We start from the raw sequence: 23494 nt of genomic DNA, 5'->3' as shown, positions 1-23494 counted from the left end.
TCACCTCAGCCTCCCAAGGCACAGGATTAGAGGCTGAGCCACCGAGTTCAGCTAGGAAGAGACTTCTTAAAGAGAGCAATGCAATCCTTGTAACTTGTGTAAATAGTCCATCTTCCGGAGTGATGTCATTTCTACATTTGATATGCTTTGTATTTCTGTAGGATGTATATAGCTTAGAGTATTTTTTTTGTTTGTTTGGTTTTGCTTTTTAGAAAAGTCAATATGCCTGATTTTATTTATTGCTTGAAAAAGATCATTTGAAGAAAAATAAATACATTTTTAACCAAAAAATAAAGAAACAAAAAAAACTGCCACTGAAGCCTGAAGCATGGGCTTGTTTTCACTGGGTAGACAGAGGGAAAATAAGAAGGTATTCAAGACCTGTGTCTCATCATTGTTTGCCTGTGATCTCCCAGTAGCTTCCTGCATTATGTCAAAATCTGCTCACACCACACTCATCTTCTCTTCTTTTACAAATCTCTAAATGGGTCTCCATCACCAAAGCCCCCATCATGCACTAAAGGCCCTTTATTATTTGAATTGTGCTAGTCTCTCAGTCACTGTCATGTGCACTTTTCACATTAGCAATATTGTACTGTTGAAAATGCTTGAATTGCTAGCCTGTTTCTCACTTGCAAATATGAGGAGAGTTTTGAGGGAATGATAAGGACCTTGAGCAATTGAGTAGCAGTTGACTTTGTAGATTCTCCATCTGTGATTTTAAGAATTTCTTGGTGATGCAACTTTTCCAGTTATGCTTGATTGTCTGGAGTATTTTCTTCCTCTAGTGTCGTTGCCACACTGATTAAATCAGTTAACTGACAACTTCAGTGGAATATTCTCATGTGCTAGAAAGAACAGTACTATCAGCTGTACTTTATTGAAGTAATAATTTTTTTATTATGAACATTGTACTAAATTCATAGTGATTTAGAAACACATTTATTTTCTTACATAATAACATGAAATTTCAATACATATAGGAAGATTATGCAATTACAGGACATATTTTCTGTCTTTAGTATGGAAAGTTAATATAGTTCGAATTCCGAGCTTTGTGATGGATATATAACTTACAAACTTATGTAGTCGAGTTGTCTGTCCTAATGGTTCATAGACTTTTGGATTTCACACACCAGTAAAATATAAATGGGAGAAGTGACAGAGGGTTACTGATTTTTTATTTAGCCAAATAAAATATTAAAACAAGTAACCAGCTATCATTTATTTTCACCATCATTTTAACATTAAATGATAGTAGTCTTTAGAAAATAATCTAAAAGACACAATTTTAGGATAAAAGTCCTTACATTGAGTATGTTCAGTTTTATAAATATTTATGACATTATTCTTAGTGTCCTGGCTTCGCTGCAGGGTTATGGAAACCTTGTCATGGGGGTGCTTCACTGTAGAGCTGTGTTTGGAATTATTATTTATTCCCAAAATGTTTGGGCCACAGTGAAGACAGCATAGAGTCACCTTCTATTATCATGTGGACAGAATTACTAGAGTGTAAATTACAATGCTCCAAATTAGCTCTGTTTAGCTTCAAATACTGACCACTATGCCACAGATCTCTCCTAAAATATTTTTATGTTTAGTAAATAGGGATTATATTAAAAAGCAGCAACTCTTCAGAAAGATGACTGCTAGAAAACGTGAATAGAGTTAAAACCCAGCATACTTCAAAGTAGTCTGTGATAGTAGACCTAATTCTGAAGATAGAAATAATAAAGTCCAGGACATAAGAAACTGATGCTAGCGTGAACACGTATACATAGACACTTCAATAACACAGCAGCAAAAACAAACCTCTCCTTTCCAAACAAACATGTATATATCTATAATCTGTCTACATACATACATGTATACATGGAATTCACTGTCCTTTGAACTCATTCAAGAATAAGCTGCAGACATCATCACATTCACCCCTAAATACTTTAGCATGCATTTTCTGAGAACAACGTTTTCTATTTTTGTGTAATAGCCACATTAGTCTTAGCAAAATCATTAAGATTAAAGCTGTTAGAATACTAATAACTAATTGACAGTCCATATTCCAATTTACTCAGCTTTCCCAATAATATTCTTTATCACTGTTATGTTTCCAAATTAGACACTGTGTTTAGTTGTCATAGCTCTTCAATCTCATGCAATTCCTTAATCTTTTCTTGTTGTTCATGATATTGAGAGAGTTTAGTCTGGTTATTTTATAGGATGTTATCAATTTGGTTTTTGTTATGGTTAGATTCTGGCTATAAAATTTAGACTGGATACCAAGAAGTGATGTGGGTTTTTTTTGTTTTTGTTTTTGTCAGTATATCTTATCCTGAGGCCCATAATATCACATGGTCTCATAATTAATGTTATATTTGAAGATAGTTTCTGTTGTGTTTCTTCTTTCCATATTTTTAATCACTAGAGAATTGATGGTTTGAGACAATCTAAAGTTTCCTGTTCCCCATTAAACATCCCCCATGAGTTTTAGCATTCATTGATGATTCTATACATAAAGCAATCATCATTGTGATGACTGTCAAGTGGTGATTTTCTGACTCTATTATTTCTAATACATTTGCTAGTTAACATTCTACTGTGAGAAATAGATTGTTATTTTTCCAGATTTATTTATATGAGTATATACTTGTGGATTCTTATTTCATTCAATGGGATAAAATCTATTACTATTATTATTTATCTTGATACTCAAGTTGCCTCAGATTTGGTCAATGAGAAGCCTTTTTTAGTTGATTCCTGTGTCCTATGGCATAACCTCATCATTCTTTGAACATTAATTACTTTTTGGCACAGCAAGTATTATGCAAAATAATACCAAGCTGAGTATGGAGATTTATATGATTATTGTTCCTCATTTCTTCTCTTTTTATTAGGAAAGGTACCAGTGAATACTGTGTGGATGTATAGTATGTTTGTTCTATAATTCTTACTTTGGTCAGAAATGGAAAATTTTTTGCAGTCACTAATATATCAGAATTAATAGTTGTATTGTCTTAGGATTGTGATGTTATGAAGAGGTGAGGTCAGTCAGCTGTATAAGGAAAGGAAAAGCATTGTACATCAATAGTCCTTTTCTGGTCAAGGCCCTGCTCCTCCTTCTAGCTTCACTGATGAAAAGTAAAGATTTATTTTTGCTCATAAATTTATATACATTATTTAGATGGTTAATTGTACTATCTGGATTACCCCAGGAACCTTTTCATGATCGCTGTGAATTCAACATGGGACTTCGTTGTGGTTTCTTCCCCTAGTCAATGTTTCTCTATCTGCCAAAGTCAGTTAGATCAAGTCCCCAAGCTGACATAAGGCAAATCTTTGCCTCCTGTCAATTTTCATGAGCTATTTAATCACTTTGTATCTGCTAAGTAGGAGACAGATGGCAAACTGGAATGAGGCATAGTGAAGATTTTCATGATGGGGCCATTTACAAAATGTCAACAAGGTTAGGGGAAAGTTACAAGGCATGGGGAAGCACTCTCAGCCTAGTAACAGGCCTGAAGGAACAATGGGAGGATTGATTACTCTACCCCAGAGAAAGGAGCTCAGGTCGTAGGAAGGGGCAATCTGACTGGAGTATGACTTCCAGGGATGGAATGCAGACACCGCCCACCCAGGGCAACCCAGTCTAGATGGAACTAGAGAACAGATATTTCTATTTCACTCTTTTCCTTCTGGTGCTTTGGTGCTGACGTTTCCCATTGGCCAAACCAATTTGGAGCTAAAGAGTAGTTGAGTCCATTGATGCAACACATCCTAGAATACACAGCAGGATGGAGAGGCATGGAGAGTGGTTCTGCAGAAGCAAACAAGTATTCCACTCACACATGGCAACTTTAAATTTTTTAAAGGTGAATAAGAGCTTCTTTTCGTAGCTCAAGTGGTCATCCATCATTGCTTTGTTTCTCATAGTCTCTTCCTCCTAGAGGCACCAGTTTCTGCTCTGACACCAGTTCTTCCTCCTAACAGAGATCACACTTACTGCTGTAACTCCTGGGAGATCAATCCCCTCAGTGACATTTCTACTTCAGGTTTTCTTCTCAGTCCAGAGAGGTCCATGAGTATGTGTGTATATTTAGCTCCCATACTTCCCCAATCTGCAAAATAAAAATATCTCTATCTTGCTAAAATATAGTTAACAAAAAGTGACTGGGCAGGCAATAAAATTAAAAACGTAATCTTTATTAGTTTTGCACATTTTTAATGTTGGTTAGCATCATTTAGGGTAATAGTAGCATTTTCCAGCATGCAGTTCACGAATACAGTTTATCTAAGTAGTTTTAAGAAAAAGAGGAGCTATGGTTTGCTTTTGTAAGAAACATAAAATGTTCTGATGTGATTGACGATATAAGTTTACTACTCTCTGTTCTTGTGGGAAAAAAACAAAACTGTGAAGCTCACATTATATTTAGAACAATAAGGACAGCATGACTCCTCCCCCCAAAATGAAAATACAACAGAAGTTAGAAAAAAGGACAAAAATAAAAAATAAGCACTAACTTCAATTTAGTTAGTATAGGCACTACCAGAAATGTAAATAAAATTTTATACCCTTTTCCAATTGCAAAGCATAATTTGGATGTGAATCGTGAACCTATTTTGCCCCTCAAAATTATGAAATAATCTAAAATTAGCAAATTTAATAAAAAAAGCAGAAATCTACAACTACCCAGTCTTGTTTTCATTTCTTATTTAGCAAATTTCTTCCATGAAAAAGTACTATGGACAGAAAGTAAGAAAAGTGATTGTGATTATCAACCTGAAGATAATTTCCTCTTTATATTTATGTACATAATGCTGAAAAATAAAATAAAATGACTTTTTACAGTATTTATATTTGCTTATAAAATTCTAAACACATTTTTAATAGGTTAAGCAATGTGTGTGTCTGTGTGTTTTTTAAACGTGTCTGTACAGTCTGGCTATACACCATATGTTATCCATTTAAAATTTAAAAATAACCAAAAAGCTGTTAAAGTGCTGCAAACTATTGCTTAATGACTTAAAGAAATTAGATCTGTTGAACAATTTCCTTGACTTTACCACTGACATATGTTTCTCATAAATGAGATTCTGAGCAGTGGGAGAAACCGGATACAGCAGTCTGGTAATATAAACATGCATTGATAGCATCCAAACTATCTATAAATGGTACAGAGTACATTATATTACCTGTGTAAAGCTTGCACTCTACATTTCTTGTGGTACGTATTTGATGCAATAAATACTGTGCTTAGGTCATTATTTGTTTGCTCAAACGTGCACCACAGGGTAAAATGACTATTTACATAATAAATAGCATTTCTTAACATATACAGTGTCCACCTTGCTGAGAGCTGAAGATGGCTAAACAAAGTGCAGGATTAAGCAGAAATTTATAAAGGGTTCTTTTGGTCAATTCAGACTTCTGGGGGAAGGGTGTGGAGGGCAATATTCACTAGTCAGGGAATTTTTTTAATACAATAAAAAGAAACATAACATTTATGACTCCAGACATTTGAATGAAGTTTGCTAAGATTAAATGACCTACCCCCAAACAACCTACTTGGTCTAGGGTTGGATTTGATGAAACAAAATCAACAAAGCACCTCCACTTATTACCCAATTACCCCTCCCAGAAACATGGATGGAATTTAAGAACTCATTAGTTTTTTTGTGACTTTTTCTCATGCATGATCTCTAAGTGCAGCATGCCCTCATGCAAACCACGTCTTTGTGTAGATGGGAGGGCCATGTGGTTGCCATACCCCCCAGGTGGCACACCTGTTGAAGAGGTACTTTAGTCTAGTTCCCAACAGAAACCCCATTTACAAAAATAGTCACATATAATAAACATATGGATTAAAAAAAAGATGAATCCACTAACAGATTTTGTAAAAATGTGACAAATGTGGCAGTTGAAATGCAAACAGTGAATACAATTACTACACTAAAGTGTTTCATGTTAAACAACCCCCCAGATTATAGGTTTGCACCCCTTGAAACTGGTCCCTACAGTCTGAGTAGCCATTTTGTCCCTTGTCTTCAGCAGTGTCAGCTGGTAGTGAGAACAGTAACCTCCTGTCAAGGTCATCTCCCCTGTACACAGTCACAGTTTGCTGACAAGGGGTCACTGTCTTATTGTAGGCACTGACCTTAAGTAGATTTATGTAAAAACAGTCAGTTTGGCATTGACCTCCTAAAGGAGTCCTGTTGACAGAAATACATCAACTTCACAGGCTGTAAACAATTTGTCACCCAATTATTTTTATTTGTTTTCATTTACTTCCCTTTGGCTTTCTCATCTTTGCCTTCTTGCTCATGTTTTTCCACAATTGGCTTTGTCACCCGATCATAGGAGGGTGGACAAACTGCAGTGGACATGGTAAGATCAGTTTTTTCTGTAATAGAATTTTCATTTATTCTGTCAATTATCATGTCTTCTTTTACAAGAAGATTAACCCCACCTTTGATTTTGTTTTTGTTATATGTAAATGAAGCTTGTTTTACAGTTCGCTTTAAAAGATGGCGCCTGTAAGCACGCTGGATAATAACAGCAGATACTTCCTCCTGTTTTCTTTTTAAAGTAGTAGTGATTGGCTGATAGGAGACCTTGGAAGGATTGGAAGCCATGAATCGCTCCTCCATCTGTATTCGGAGAGCATCCATCTCGCCACTCTCTCCTAGAACCCGCTTTGTAAAAGCAAATAAAATGTCAAGACAGTGGATTCGGTCGCCACTCACCATGGGCAAATCCATGGCAATGAGCTGGAGTTTGTTAGGTTGTGGCAAGTTAAGAGGAGGTTCAAGAGCAGCTGCAAACTGAGACAATTTTTCAAATTCCATAAACTGGGTGGCATCGGGATCAAACTTCTCCCAAACCTCGTAGAACATCTCAAAGTCATCCTCACTCAGGGGTTCTGCACTTTCTTCAGTGGCAACACTGAAGTTCTCCAGGATGACGGCAATGTACATGTTCACCACAACCAGAAAGGATATGATGATATAACTAACAAAAAAGAAAATTCCAACAGATGGGTTCCCACAGTCTCCCTTGACTGAGCTTCCAGGGTTGACTTTATTAGGGTCACAGTCGGGTGGCTTACTGTTGAGAATAGGTGCCAGCAACCCATCCCAGCCAGCAGAGGTGGTAATTTGGAACAGGCAGATCATGCTGTTGCCAAAGGTCTCAAAATTGAACATATCATCAATTCCAACTTCCCTCTTAACATAGGCAAAGTTGGACATTCCAAAGATGGCGTAGATGAACATGACCAGGAAGAGCAGGAGACCGATGTTAAACAATGCGGGAAGGGACATCATCAAAGCAAAGAGCAACGTGCGGATCCCTTTTGCTCCTTTGATCAGACGAAGGATTCGGCCAATCCTGGCAAGACGGATCACTCGGAACAGGGTAGGGGACACAAAATACTTTTCTATCAACTCGGCGAGGAACATACCTATAGATAAACAGTGAGAACATCAACAAGTGAAGAAATTATTCATTAAAATAATACTTACACTTATTTTAAGGTTCCAAGGTGAAGTTCAAAGTAATGAAGTCAAGTTACATAATCTTAAATATGACAGACATTTAATATATATAACGCACATCATGCACTTCTAAAATGATCCCAGGTTGATGCTCTTTCTTGGTTTCCTGTATCTGATATTGGTATCTCAATCCTCTTTTTTTAAGCTTCTCTCTCTATTTGCCTTTTAAATAAAAAGCTGTACTTTTAAATTTAAAAAGAAGAGCTCAAGAAACAAAATGCTGCCTTCAAGTTAAAATACCTCATTTTGAAAATACTAAGCTCAAGTGTGTTGTGTGTATAAGAGATAGAGAGTGAGAGAGAGAGAGAGAGAGAGACATGTAGGAATACACTTTTGATACTCTAGCCAAGTTGATTATAACTAAGGATTAGTGTGAGAGTCAAAGGCTATATACAATGTATGAATTGGATATAAGCCCAATTTCTTCAGAGGGGAGAACAACATTAAAAAATCTCCCAACAGAGGTGACTCATTTTGGATGACAAAATATTGACACTATTACAGTAGCTTATTTTATTTTTATTTTTATTTATTTATTTTTGAGTTGGAGTCTCACTCTGTCACCCAGACTGGAGTGCAGTGGCCGCTTCTGGCCACCGCAGCCTCGACTTGCTGGGCTCCAGCGATCCTTCCGAGTAGCCAGAATTACAGGTGCGCGCTACCACGCCCAGCTAATTTTTTGATTTATTGTAGAGATGAGGTCTCGCTGCCCAGGCAGGTCTCGAACCCGCAGGCTCAGGCAATCCACTCACCTCAGCCTCCCAAGGCGCGGGATTACAGGCTGAGCCACCGAGCCCGGCTGCAGCTTATTTTAAAAAGAATGAATACTTTAGGTTCACAGGCATACGTCTTCACATCATTGGAGCTCTAGTTGTGTCTAATGAAATAATGCTCATGAGGTCTATTGTACATTCCATGATTTGAAGTATATGACCAATGAAAGAATGTCCCATGCTACCTCAATTCCCCTGGGCATCATTATTATAAACCCATTTCAAGATAGTCTAGAGCATCTCTACATGACACCCATCTTCATTTCATTTTCATTTGCTAATGTTTAGTCCTTGTCTTTATTCTCTTTTTACTCTATGCTTTTCCTTATCTTTCAACAAGCTTCCACTAATACCTGCATGCTGATTACTCCATGTCTACATGTCTAAAGCAATACCTTTCTTGAGTACCAGACTAAATTTCTAGTTCTCTTTTCTTTTTTTTTTTCTTTTTTTTTTGAGTTGGAGTCTCACTCTGTCGCCCAGACTGGAGTGCAGTGGCCGCTCCCGGCCACCGCAGCCCCTACCTGCTGGGCTCCGGCGATCCTTCCGCCTCACCCTTCCGAGTAGCTGGAACTACAGGCGTGCGCTACCATGCCCGGCTGATTTTTGATTTATTGTAGAGATGAGGTCTTGCCAAATTGCTCAGGCGGGTCTTGAACCCAAGGGCTCAGGCAATCCATTCACCTCAGCCCCCCAAAGACGCGGGATTACAGGCTGAGCCACCGAGCCCGGCTTCTAGTCCTCTTTTCTTTCTTTCTTTTTCTTTGAGTTGGAGTCTCACTCTGTCGCCCAGACTGGAGTGCAGTGGCCGCTCCCAGCCACCGCAGCCTCGAACTGCTGGGCTCCGGCGATCCTTCTGCCTCAGCCTTCCAAGTAGCCGGAATTACAGGCATGCGCTACCACACCCGGCTGATTTTTTGATTTATTGTAGAGATGAGGTCTTGCTGCCCAGGCGGGTCTCTAACCCGCGGGCTCAATCAATCCACTCACCTCAGCCTCCCAAAGGTAGTCCTCTTTTCAACAGAACCTTCTAGATATTGTATAGGCTCTTCAATCTTAACATATCAAAAACATTTTTTATCTTTGTTAACAGCACAATTCTAGCACAAATAAATGAGGTTTTACTATATTGACAAATAATATACTCAGTGTCTAAAATAGATAGCATAGGATACAATAGTGATATAGCAGGAGCCTCACTTTGTAAGAAAAACAAACATACCTGGACAAAATATATCAAAATATTCACAGTGATTATCTATGAGTGATTAGATGACCTCTCATCTAAGCTATCTAAACTTTATTCCAACTTTCACTTTTATTGAGCTGAATTAAATAATTTTAAATATTTCTTACCTACAATAGAGAGAATGACAACCACAAAATCAAAAATATTCCAGCCAATGGTAAAATAATAATGGCGGAGGGAGATGAGCTTCAGTACACACTCTCCAGTGAACAGCACAATGAACACCAGATTGATGCGTGACAAAATACTAGTCACATGGTCACTCTGGTCATCTGTTTCCACCATCATTGTGACCATGTTAAGACAGATGAGAATCATGATGCTTATGTCAAAAACCTGTCTGGTTACGAAGTCAAAGACCATTCCTTGAAATTTGTTCTGCAGAGAAACAGAAATGCTTTTTAGCAACAAAGGAGTTTTCTTATACCCGTTAGCATCCACACAAGTACCTTATGCATTGACTTTCTAGTTCAGTGTGTGGTAGCCATTGACACTGGTTTGTGTAAGTGTGGTTTCTAGTGGGTTAATTTTTAATTTTTAGTAAACTAAATTGTTATTTACTAATGTGTATTCCTCAAAATAATGATCAGAGTGTTTCTGATTTTTAAAAAACTACATTCTACGAACTTCTCTCAAAGGGACACAATGCATATCAACATTTTAAGATAATGAGAAATTCAGAAACCTCTTTGATTTTGTTATGTCAGATTTTCCCATAATCAGGTGGATCATGCATTCATTTTAGAATACAGTATTTATTAGCATTTCATTTGTCTTATTTTCAAATAACTATTAAAGTGGATTTGGAATTTGCAGAACACATCAATAACATTATGTATTTAAATCCCACATATGACAGTATTGATGTACTTCCACCAAATAGCCTTTGTAAAGTTGTCAGGCATAGAACGCAGAAGCTCCACAAAATAGTCAGATCTGAATGACATTCCTTATGTTTTGATGTCAAAAAGTTCATGTCCCTTGTCAGTAACCTGTAATTCTGCTCCCCACTTCTGCCACTGTTAGTCACTACAGGTCATCTGCAGGCTTTTTTCTTTAGGCCACTGAGGAATTCTGAGGGTATTTCCTTTCTTACATTTTCCTACAAACTTTTGGTTAATTTTAACTTCTAGTGCTTAGTTTTAACAGAGGAAAGTATATATTTCTCAACATTCTTCTGAAAGGCAATACGTGGCCAGTACAATATGATTGCCCACTAGTATTTTGTTCCCAGATGCAGCTTAGGAATTACTTTAACCTCACAGATTGTCATAAAAATCATTATAGTGTAGGATATATCTCTCCATTTTCTTAACATTGTGCTTGGTTCATCAAGGAAACAAGAATATTTTTATCTATCATCATAATTTGTAATTAGTGACTCTATCTTTTGTAGATATTAGTAATTTCTAACTTTATAACCATACATATAAATAGCAGATATAGGAATTCTTCAAAACAGTCAATGTCTCTAGTTTAAAATAAAATGGAAGTAAGGTATTACTTCCCTTAACACTTCATCAATTTCTTGATCTACTAACAAACTGCATGTAGTTTATTCTTTTCCCTGACATGTCTTGGCAACCATTCTTAAGTTGTGTGATCAACTCTCCACTGTGCATGTCACATTGCCTATGTGTTCATTGGTCAATTAGTGTGGATTCTAGTTGTGTAGTTCTAAAGCTTGAAGACAAGGTACATTTTCTACTTCTTCCTATTCTTTTTGGTCTTTTAAAACAATTTTTAGTATTACCATAAAATATATGAACTAATGATGCTCTAAAAGTGGAAGAAATTTTTGCTGCTGGAAATGTTAGCTACTTTCTCTTTTGTGAAAAAAAAAAAAAAAACCCATGCAAGTTTTTGGTTTTGTATATTTTTTCCCATATTATTTGGTGGTTCTTACTCCTGGTCGAGGTATAGGTTTTTGTGGCTTTTTCGATCCTAATTTTTTCATTGCATTATAGTATTTCTTCTGTTCTTCTGTCATAAAGATGTCTTGACCTCCAAAGTATAGAAAAGAAAAATCAAACTGGTTAAAACTCTGTCCCTTTGTACATATTTTTTTCAGTGTTAAACTTAAAACACAAAAGAGATGATTAAAAAAAGGAAGTACAAGATTTGAAAAATTGCAAGTAAATTTCAGGTACTAAAATAAACTTATTTCTCACTATCATTCAAAATTGACTTTTTAATTTAATTTAATTTAATTACTTAATTTATTTTTTTGAGTTGGAGTCTCACTCTGTTGCCCAGACTGGAGTGCAGTGGCCGTTCCCGGCCACCGCAGCCTCGACCTGCTGGGCTCCGGTGATCCTTCCGCCTCAGCCCTCCAAGTAGCTGGAACTACAGGCGCGCCCTACCACACCCGGCAAATTTTTTGATTTTTTTGTAGAGATGAGGTCTCGCTGCCCAGGCGGGTCTCGAACCCGCGGGCTCGGCAATCCACTCACCTCAGCCTCCCAAAGGCGCGGGATTACAGGCTGAGCCACTGAGCCTGGCTTCAAAATTGACTTTATTATTATTATCTTGTGAAGAAAAAAAACCGAACTCTGAGATGTTAACTATTTTTAACTATTTTATTCATATACTCAGTGAGTAGTAACATTTGATTCACTGAAATACTGAATTCCTTACACTATAGATACTACCTTTCTGAAGTTCAAGGTAATAAATTATCTTCTTATCCAAATGTAGCAAAGAGTGAGAGTATGTATATTGCAATGTGACTTGGAGTTATTTATGAAAAAACTACTCTAACTCTGTCAAGACTTGGAACAAAGGGATGGAAAGAAAACTGAGTGAGTTGGTAAGAGAATCAGGGGACAAAGCAGAACTCATAGCATCGTATATATGGGACAGGCCAGTAGGGACAGAGGATTGGAACATAGGATAGAAAGTGAAATGGAATAGCCCCATATTGACTATAGAATACTATTAGTAATATGATAAAAGGGATGGAGCAGGAATGTTTCTGAATGAAAGAAAGCACTCTTTATGCAATAATTATAATTATATCAGCACTCATTATACAATAAGCAAATATACAGAGTAAATTAGATGATGCACCAGTACACAAAAGAAGAAATTCAAATGGCTAAAAGGCACTTAAACATCATGTTTAATTCTATGAGTAATAAAAGCTATAAAAATTAAAATCAAATACAATTTTAATCTCTCAAATACTTAGTATTAAAAAACAAAGAGAATGTTTCATGTCAGTGAGACAGCAGTGTCATGGGTACATTCATACACTGTTATTGGGAGTTTGAGTAGGTGCATTACTCTGAGGAAGCAAAATACTTTATTGTGGAAGTTTATTCTAAGGAAATAATTAAAGACTCTTTTCGCAAAGACTTTCAACAAGGCACTATTTAAATTATTAAAGATTTGAAACAATCTAAATTATCAACCTACTGGGGAACAGATAAGTAGATTATGATAATGTATACATGAAGACTTGTAACATAATGAGAAAACACTTATGTTAAGTCAACAGTAGCATTTATAATTATAGATTTAAAAAAATCTCAACACCTAGAAGGTGAATAGTAGTTATTTCCAAGTGATTTTTAAAAAATTTTCCATATTTTCTCTGATGGGCATATATATTTGGGACCATACAATGGACTTTATAAATGATAATTAATAAGAAGTTGCAAAATTCAAAACTGAAAGTGATAGCTTTTAATTAAATATCTGAGAGAAAGAAACAGGAATAGATAAAATGAACCAATGAAGGGGGAGGGAAAGTATGAAGGGAAATACTAGAAGAAGCTTACACAGGGTTTCTTGCGAATATTATTGCAAAGATTCTAAGAGTTTTAACTGAAAAGTATATTTTAAGCGGGTTGGGAGTAGTAGGGATAAAACAACTAGGTGATTTTGGGAAAGGGGCATATGCCTGGGTTGTTATCTAGTTGTTGTTTTTTTTTTTAAGACAGAAGATGTGCTTCCTTAATAATAAAAAAAAGGCAAACTAATTTGTGATCCTCTGAACAGGAGTGTGGAACAGTTATTCTTAGCTTTCTACAGCCTGAAAGATATGGGTAGTGAATGGCAGGGGAAAAGAAAAATTATCTTTTAATATCTATTCCTATTTGGTTTCTGAATCCAAGTACTCATTTGGTGGAAAAAACACTTTAAGTGATAACTTTTCTATCTCAGTGGAAGAGAGAAAATTAGAAATACTTATCTTCTTTTTTTGCTGGTTGAAATTATCTATGATGACACCAATAAACAGGTTCAAGGTGAAGAAGGACCCAAAGATGATAAAAATAACAAAGTAAAGATACATGTACAGACTTTCCTCATAGTTAGGCTGGAGTTCCACCTACCGAAGGAGAAAATGTTGTGAAGTATTGCAATTTATTACATTTTAATACTGGAAATGTTATTGGTACTTTTTCATAAAAACAGAAAATATTATCCTTAGTAACACTTCAGCATTTAAAAAAAATCTGAATCAACTGCCTCTACAAAATCTCTGAAATCAGATTTTGAGGGTATTTTCATATGAAACATATGGTTATTATGACCTATAATCTATTTTTTGTAACTATGAATACAGTTAATATTTTTCTATTTGGAGAGTAATGTGCTAAATTTGGCAGGATTTTAAGGTATTGAATTTTAGCAATTTAAAAATTATTAGTAAAAAATTACTTCTGTAAATATATATAGACTATGCTTAGAAACAATTATTGATGCATGCACAAATTAATGTAACAAATAATTATTAAGTTAATCATTTATGTTTGGCATTATACCTAACATTATAACAGTCATTGCATTTTTCAGATTGAGTAGACATAAGTAGACAATCCAGTTTATAAATCCTCAATTGATTATTTAATATCTAGATTGTGCTTGTAACAAATAAACATTGAGCTATCACTTATAACTTAATAAAAGAGTAAAAGAGTCATTGCAATTTCCTAACTGATTTACAAATTACACACACAAAACAAAATATAACTAGCCAAATGAAGTAAATCAACTCTGGAGGTTATTAGGAAGGCACTCAACATGTAACTAAAACTATGAGAAGTGCTCTTCAAGAAAGACAAGCCCAAACTATCAGGTCAGTTAAAGATTACAAGGACAAAGGTTATTATTTATGATAATGGACTAAACAAATGGAACTTCAGAATGGAAACACTGAAGGCTGATAGAAATACTAAATTTTATGTAGCTTTGAAGGACGAAGTTGGAATAAGCATAAGTTTCAGTTTATGTTATGAAGCCCCAAAGAGGCTAGGCTCAAAGAGGCTATGTCTTTTCTTTGGTAACATAAACTTACAGGAATTTGTCGGCTACAGGAATGATAATAGCATTGGTTAAAGGCCCTAGTAAATTTATGGATGTTAAAGTAATAGAAAAGTATTTTTATATGATTTTAAATAAAATCACTTGAAAGATTATCACAGAAATCTAAGGCTGCTGGAACAATACCTGTAACTTCTCATGCTGTCTAATATGGAGGTTAGCTATATATTTCAACTACTGATAGAAATGATATATTCCTCCACATTTGCTCCTGAACACCAATATTACTACTGATTATATAATTTGTGTTACTTTTATTTGATTTTCAAACTTATCTATGCTTTGATTTAATCTCCATAAGATCTTTCTGATAAACATTGCAATACTTGAATATTAATCTGGGTCATATTTTTTCTAGATATTTTCTGTCAACATACAATCATTTCGTTTGGCTGCTTATGCTTTCTTGATTTAATTTAAGCACATGATCAATATTGTAAAAAGACTTAGGATATAAGGAATACTCACATTTCTGGAATCAACTGCTGCATACATTATATCCATCCATCCCTTAAATGTAGCCTATTAAAGAGAATATGCATGTTTTACTTTGGAGTAAAAATTATTCAGACCTGATGTTCAATAAACAGTCTTAGAAATATATTTTTCTAAAAAGAACTATTTTTTGAAAGACATTTCAAAACAAATTTTACATGGATTTTGGACCAAGACAATATCTTAAGAAGGCTATAGAAAACTTACTGAACAAAAGAGTTATTTGATATATCCTCCTGCTGGATAACCAACTCACACGTATTTTTTAATTCTTTAGAATTAATAGAATCATGCAGTTTAAAGTGTTATTAAAATGTGGTGGAACACTTTTAGAAAGTCTTACGAATGCCAACACATTTGGCAATATCTCTGGCAGCCAAATAATTAGAATGTAGAAGTGAGGATCATCTGCTGATATCTATCAGCAAAGTGATCAAAGCGACAGAAAATTTAAGATTTCTCTCTCTTTTTTTTTTTTAACAATCGAAGGATCATAAAGATATACAGAAAGGCAGAGTTGCAACTTGCCTTTTAAGAATTTTGAAGTAAAATATTCAGAAATATTCCTATATTCCACTTTGTTTTTGTAATTCTCGAAGAGAATGAGTTAATATGAATAAGAAAAGTGAAAAATAGTAATGCATACACTTGGGATTCAAAGGTTGATGGGGAATACTCAATTTGATAATGTATGGTAATTTGTTTGTGTCCTAAGGCATAAATGTTGAGCCTTGTGGACCTGAGAGGACTATTCTTTAGCTAGTATGGAAGTTAGCAGAGCTCTTAGTATTTGTAACACAACATGTCTTTGTTTTTATAACATAAACACTGGTGAAATGGTGAATATCATGACAAGAAAGTCAACTGAGGGTATGTATAATGGCAGTGAAAAGAAAGTAATGAATCTTAGAGAATAGAAGGTTTTTGTATATCAAAGAGAGAAACATTGAATGTGTCAATGACTTAGGTCAATGATAGAACAAGTCCATTATACACTTGGTACAGGAACTGAAAGAGGTGATTTAAGGAACCATTTCAATTACTTACTGACAAACAGAGAGATGATTCCGTAAAAAACCAAATGTGACATCATCTTTTAGGATTTTTTTTTTTTTTGGAACAGAATGTATTTAATGGCTTTTTACAGTATCTTTATTCTATATTTTCAGAATCACTTAGCATTTTGAAGGATGCCTTAGAATATTCCATTTTTCTTTCCTCAAATTTACGGGGGAAATAATATGCTTTAGTGGTATTTACAAGTGTGATTATTAGATAAGGATTAGAATAAATGCCAAGGAGCCGGGCTCGGTGGCTCAGCCTGTAATCCCGTGCCTTTGGAAGGCTGAGGTGAGTGAATTGCCTGAGCCTGCAGGTTTGAGACCCGCCTGGGCAACTTGGTGAGACCTCATCTCTACAATAAATCAAAAATTAGGCGGGCATGGTAGCGCGCGCCTGCAGTTCCGGCTACTCGAAAGGCTGAGGGGGAAGGATCCCCGGAGCCCAGCAGGTCGAGGCTGCGGTGGCCGGGAGCGGCCACTGCACTCCAGTCTGGGCGACAGAGTGAGACTCCAACTCAAAAAAAAAAAAAAAAAAAAAAAAGAATAAATGCCAAGGAAATATCATGTCTACTATAACACTTAAAGAAATTGTTCTCGCCAGATTATTTATTTATTTATTTATTTATTTGAGATGGGTCTCACTCTGTCACCTGGGCTGGAGTACAGTGGCATGATCATAGCTCACTGTAACCCCAACTTCTGGGCCCAAGCAAATCTCCCACCTAAGCTTCCTGAGCAGCGAAGACCACCATGCATATCTTATTTCTGGATTTTAAAAATCCCTATTTTACTTTGTGTGAACATTCAGAGTAGGTTAGAAATGTCCAAAAGAGCAATAAAAATTTTTGATAAAAAAAGTGGAAAGAATTTGTGAAAGTAATCATAGTATAGGCACCTCTGAAAGAACTGCAAGAAGGTTTTGACCATTGTTGGTTGGTTTGCTTAGTCTCCTAGTTGAACAAATGAAAACATAACCCTGGTGGAACAGAAATAGATTTTTACCCTAAAGACTCTGTAGAGTCACAAGGAAAAAAAAATACAGCTTTAAAAAAAAAATCTCCTGGACTCCATTTTATTCACTGTTTTGTTATGATAATTTATCATACTTTGAGTTCTTATGAATTATAAACTATTTTTCTTAAAGACCCAGTAGTGAAAACATTAATGTTTAGTATAAAATTGACTTAAATGTTAATGAAAGGTCATTAGAGATGACAACAGCCATTTGTATTTTATTTTTGTTTCCAGGTGTTTCCAGGTGTCATTTCCATCTTACTATAAGAATGTAATCCTAAAACCTAACAATCATTCCCCAAACTTCAATCCAAATAGTATAACTCAGCAGTTAATCCCTACCAATTAGTTACAGTCCAATGAGGTATTAAGTGTGTGTGTTTCGGAGGGTGATCTAATGATTTAATTTCAATAGAAGAAAAACCAAAGTTATTGATTTATTAACTTGTTCATATGGAAAGAGAGAGAAATATAGAAAAAAAATGAGGTAAAAAAGAGAAAAAGATCCTTGGAAAGAACTGAAATATCTGGCAACTATTGACTATGTCCCTACTTCTTACATGTAATAGTTTCCACCCATCTAACCTCATAAACCTGTACTAATAAATCAAAGTTTAATAAGAGGAAAACCATAAACTTTATTCTTAGTAACTAAATAGTAGATGTATCCCATTACTTTGTTACTATTCCAAACAAACAAAAAAAAAAAATCAGAGAAAATAGTATTCACTTACAACTTGAAGCAAAGAGAGATACCCAAATCCTACATTATCAAAGTTTACTTTCACATTTTTCCATCGGGCAGTCTCATTTCTTTCTATTAGATTTAGGCAATCAGTCTCATTATTCACTTCTTGGACGTCAAACCTGTCACCAGTTGTGGTGTTAATACAGTGGTAGAATTTGCCAGCAAACAAATTTACGCCCATAATGCTGAAAATTAGCCAGAATATAAGACAAACCAGAAGCACATTCATGATGGAGGGAATTGCTCCTAAAAGGGCATTCACAACCACCTAATACACAAATGGAAAAAAAGAAAAGTCAGAATTCTTATCTGTTAAAAAAGAAAAGACATTCCCCTAGTAATCTTTCATCTTTCTATTAATTTTTCTATTAAGACTATTTATTCTAGGATATTTCAAAGCAAAGTAAAAAAAATGTTAAAATGCATATTTTCTTAAGCAATACATGTAGGGAAACAAATATAGGCAATGTAACCAAGAAATGAAAAAAAAAAGTTCTACAAAATGAGAGGGAGAAGTGCTAAAAGGTTAAAGGAAAAGTAAAATTAGAAGAATCTGCTGCCAGTAGAAATCAGAATACATGTTGTTTATCAGAAAAAAAAGTAGAAATTCTTATACAGAATTTGAAAAAGGCAATATATTAAAGAACAAAACAAAAACATTTGGACCTGAGTTTATTTGATCAATATACTTTTAAAATAACTTAAAAGTTCAGATGTATAAATATAAAAATATTATTAAATCCTATTATAATTTGTTTTTAATTATTCATGCATTGCTATGACTAATAATATTTTTTGCATAAAAAGCAAGACAATTTGCATTATGTATTTCATTAGATCATCACATCGTTTATTTCAAGCTCCAGTCATATCAGTTGTTTCATTTACTCAGTTTAATTCAATAAACTTATTTTAAATGAAACATAATAGAAATCAGTTTCTTAAGAAAATAAGAAAAGGATGCCATACACAGTTCCCAAATCTGATGTGATTGTATGAAGTTTTGCATTCAATTATTATCTACTTTTTTTCCTATGGAAGCATGTTTTTTCCCCTCATCTTTATTTCTGGATCATGAATTAAAAATCCAGTTTTCGCATTTGGCAACAATGCAGAGATGGCTGTCCTTGCTTTCTCCTCCATAGCTCCCATTAAGCTGCACGTGAGTAGCTAAGAGGGAACACAAAGACAGGCCCTTAAATACTCACAAGGGGCAGATGCCTCATACTGGAACATTAACAGCTAACGTTAATTCTACCTATGTATTTCTATTATTATTGTCAATCTGATCCAAAGTAAACAACAGATATCAAAATATCTTCTATCTGCCTTTTCATGTCAATGTATTTTTAGAACAAAGTTTTTTGATTGCCTGGCTGAAAAAAATACATAAGTCAATTTCTTATACTTCTGAGCCCTGTTTAAAGTCTAAAAAATTAATTAATTAATAAAACTCTAGACCTTCTGAGATACAAAATAGTGTGATAAGTGGGTCAAAAATAATAATAATACCAATAATGACAAAGGTAGCGGAATGAATGTGAAAAATTAATTCAGGTTGAGTTATCCAGGCAGAACCAAATGATGTGGCCTATGTAGCAACCAAGCTGACATATGACACCTTGCCTTATCTCATTTGATTGTCTGAATTAATACAATTGGCATAATAAGCCCTTATTTCATACCTCATTTTAAATGTGTGTTAGAATTAGATATCTTCAGATCAAAGATTTGGAAACTGAAATCAAATTACTACCTGTTTTCTTCATTTTCTGAATATGTTGTCTATCATACAGATTAAAATGCTGTTTCACATACACAGAGTACATATTAAAAAGAATATTTTTACCTTCAATGCCTAATTTAGAATATGATTACTGATTATCTGTAACTATTTCTTGAATTTCTTTTCATATCAATCTGCAGGTGTCACATGTTTTTCTTCAAAACCTTTCTCACCTTTGTCACTTCTTTTCCATTCTAGAGTCACCACCCTAGACCTGTTCTCTGTAATTTCATATCTACACTATTATCATTCACTTAACTATATCTTTCCTTTAATTCATGTCAGATGAATTAATTTTTCCCCAAGTTCTACTTCAAAGTTATTTTCTGTCCTCCCCACCCCCCTCTGTGGCTACCACATTTTTTTTTTCTTATGTTGGTATTCATATCACTCCACAATCTACCTTTATAGTTTTGATTTTCCTGGTCACTTACACTCCATGCCACTCCAACTAATATAATTACTGTGTAATATAATTGCCAGATCATCGAGATGCCATGTCTCCCTCTCCAATCTCTTCTGAAATACTCTCTATTCTCAAAGGTTTAGCTTTTATTTCATGGAGCCTAACTGCACTCCCTCCCCCAGTTTAGCCTTCTAAAGAAAGATGAGCATTTTCATTGTTGAGTTCAAGAATTGGAATTCTTGTGCTGGATAGAAATGAAGAGATAATTTAGTATTGCGTTCTTATATGTCAAATGAGAAGAATGAGATTAAAATAAATTCCAAGCCGGGCTCCGTGGCTCAACCTGTAATCCCACGCCTTTGGGAGGCTGAGGTGAGTGGGTTGAGCCCGCGGGTTCAAGACCCACCTGGGCAAATTGGCGAGACCTCATCTCTACAATAAATCAAAAATTAGCCAGGCGTGGTAGCGCACGCCTGTAGTTCCAGCTACTTGGAAGGCTGAGGCGAAAGGATCGCCGGAGCCCAGCAGGTAGAGGCTGTGGTGGCCGGGAGCGGCCACTGCACTCCAGTCTGGGTGACAGAGTGAGACTCCAACTCAAAATAAATAAATAAATAAATAAATAAATAAATAAATAAATAAAAGTTCCAAAATTAGACTAGAAATAACATCTAGTGCTCTTGACAGTCTACCTCATTCTCTGTAGAGTTGCTTCCACTTACCTGGTACCCATATTGCTCAGTGTTACAGTTAACTGTATTTCTGTAATCCTGACAGATAAGATTTTTTAAAAAACATAAGATACAAAAATACATTTTTGCATCCTCCAAGGCCTTGAGTGACTTGAATATAGCAATATACCAGAGAACTTTGAATATAGGAATACAAAAATGTTTGACTGATTGAATCAATGAACAAATGAAGTGGAGGTTAGGTTACTATTCATTGATGAAAGCGTAATTTGTAAATGCTATTTCTGGATATGTGATGAGAATAATTAAGAAATTGAGCACAAGAAAAATTTGTAGTTAGGAATTAAGTTTGAGAGGTATACTTTGAAACTGGGGATTCATTTGAATTAAACTTAACTCAAATTATGGAATTCCTGAGGTAAGCATTTGTGCTCTGCAATAGTTCAGTTCAGAATAAAAGTTTTATTTTTACTAACATAAAATATTTTTATCTTAGAAAACATTTGGCATAGTATTGGAGAATTTACTACACAAAGGTGTATTTGTATTTAAGATTATATTAAATTAGACAGTGAAGTATCATAGAGAAGATTGTCTTTTTTCAAGAGCCCCAAGTCATTCCTTAGCTCAGCATAGAGGGGTAAATTAACTTTTTTCATCCTCCAAGGAACTGTAGTAATTGATTCCTATGAGGGAAAGGAAAAGGAAGAATTGGTCTAAATACATTGGAAAGAACTTATTGAGGTTTCAGGCTGTATGAAAGGAGATGTCTAAGAAAGAAACTATCTTAATAAATTAATACCATACTAGAGTCTGTTTCTTCTCACAAACTTTTTCAAAACATCATCAAATACAATTTCTCTATTCTAGGACAACCAGTTCTTATAAAAACTCTATTTCTGGTTGATTATCTGCATTTTTTGATTAAGTCAACATAAAATGAGGGATTGAGAATTAAATATGCAAATTAATGTTAGAACATTTGATATATGCAGAAATGCTTTCTTGTCTGAATGAATTGTCTTTGAACTTCACACAAATACTACCCATGGAGTCTAATGCTTCTGTAATAGAAATACAGAAAAACTATACAAATAAAAATCAAAAGTAGGCAAAGTAGAAATCATCCTTTTTTTAGTATAAAGAAAAATAATAGATATTTTTAAAACTAACAACTAAATTTGTGGTGTGGATTTTAATGAATGAAATTATTTCTGAAAGCTATGGTATAACAATTATCTAAACAAAAATACAACTTTTTCTCTCTTTCAAAAATAAAAACTCTCTTCTTGCACAATATGCTTAAACTTCTAGAAACAAAATGTAGATTCATTTTTATGTATGTTTTCACTGTGGTATCTTCTGTGATCTTGAGAAGTTAGTTGAGGCTAACTTATTTTGAGAAATGAGTTTATGCATTACATTTTATCTTAATACTCATGATAAGATGTTTTTGTTTTATTTCTAGGTAGGTGTTCTATTCTGTGCAATCCAAATAAGCGAATTATTTTATATTAACTTTTTTCCATTTAAAACACAAATCATGTGTGCTCTTCAACTCTTTCTTAATATATTTTTGCATTATTATATTTTGGAAACAACCTCTATGAACTTATACTTAAGAAAAAATGAGAATGGTCACACAATCAATGCCAATCTTATGAAACCTGAGATATTGCACTCTCACATCTGCTTACCCATATCACCAATCAACTGATGGTATCTGGCTGACCATTTTAAGGACCCAAGCCAATGTACAGGCAAGGGTTATATTCCTCAAACAGTATCATCAACTTGACAAGTTAAATATTTTTTTACATAATCATCCTACACCAGGGTCCCCCACCCTCAGCAATCAATCTCCCCATAAATGGATAACTCAATATACACATAACGAAATCATATTCAATGAAACTTAATAAAGATATCAACCATTGAGGTTAAAATTCACATAGGGTAAATTCACAAAGGTATTTTTTTTCAAAAGAAATTTAAGTCAATTAAAAATAGAGAATGGGGATGTAAATATTGTATTGTCCCTACTATGGTAAAATAGTACCCCTCCCATTCCCTCCCTTCTCCCTCTACATATAAGTCACAGTGCAAGGATTAAAGGTAGCAAAAGGGGTAATACAGTACCCATAATAAAGGGCTGAGGGGAGGAACCAGCGCTCCACCCCATCCAAGTTGGAGCAAGATTATCCTATATAAAATAGAAATATATAGTTTGTTATTAGTTAGAAATTTGATATGACAGAACATTTGGTGTTACTTTTTGTATATGATACTCTCTGTTTCCCTATTAATTAAGACTTGAGCTTTGATGCTGTTGTTTTTTTAAGAAAATATCTAGATTTTCTAGGTTAGGAAATTAAAAATACAGATTTCAATACC

At 34.7% G+C, this 23494-nt stretch overlaps 1 protein-coding gene across 5 annotated transcripts in view; it reads right to left on the bottom strand.

The window, feature by feature from the left end:
• Nucleotides 1-4179: 4179 nt before the first annotated feature.
• Nucleotides 4180-23494, bottom strand: part of LOC103274239 (sodium channel protein type 1 subunit alpha) — a 137836-nt gene continuing 118521 nt past the window's right edge. For 2 of the 5 annotated variants that reach the window (XM_008071706.2, XM_008071707.2), the window contains exons 22-27: nt 18206-18487; nt 15370-15423; nt 13769-13906; nt 11480-11584; nt 9681-9951; nt 4203-7457 (exon numbers count right to left, since the gene is read on the bottom strand). In XM_008071706.2, coding sequence (XP_008069897.1) covers nt 6280-7457; nt 9681-9951; nt 11480-11584; nt 13769-13906; nt 15370-15423; nt 18206-18487 — 2028 coding nt within the window. In that variant the 3' untranslated portion in view covers nt 4203-6279. Of the gene's footprint in view, nt 7458-9680; nt 9952-11479; nt 11585-13768; nt 13907-15369; nt 15424-18205; nt 18488-23494 lie in introns of all 5 variants that reach the window. The other 3 variants (XM_021719411.1, XM_021719412.1, XM_008071705.2) reach the window with 2 other exon arrangements.

This window comes from Carlito syrichta, unplaced genomic scaffold (assembly GCF_000164805.1).
Source record: "Carlito syrichta isolate Samal-C Ts95f unplaced genomic scaffold, Tarsius_syrichta-2.0.1 Scaffold314643, whole genome shotgun sequence".
NCBI classification, from domain to species: Eukaryota; Metazoa; Chordata; class Mammalia; order Primates; family Tarsiidae; genus Carlito; species Carlito syrichta.
This window is presented reverse-complemented; position numbering and strand designations above follow the sequence as displayed.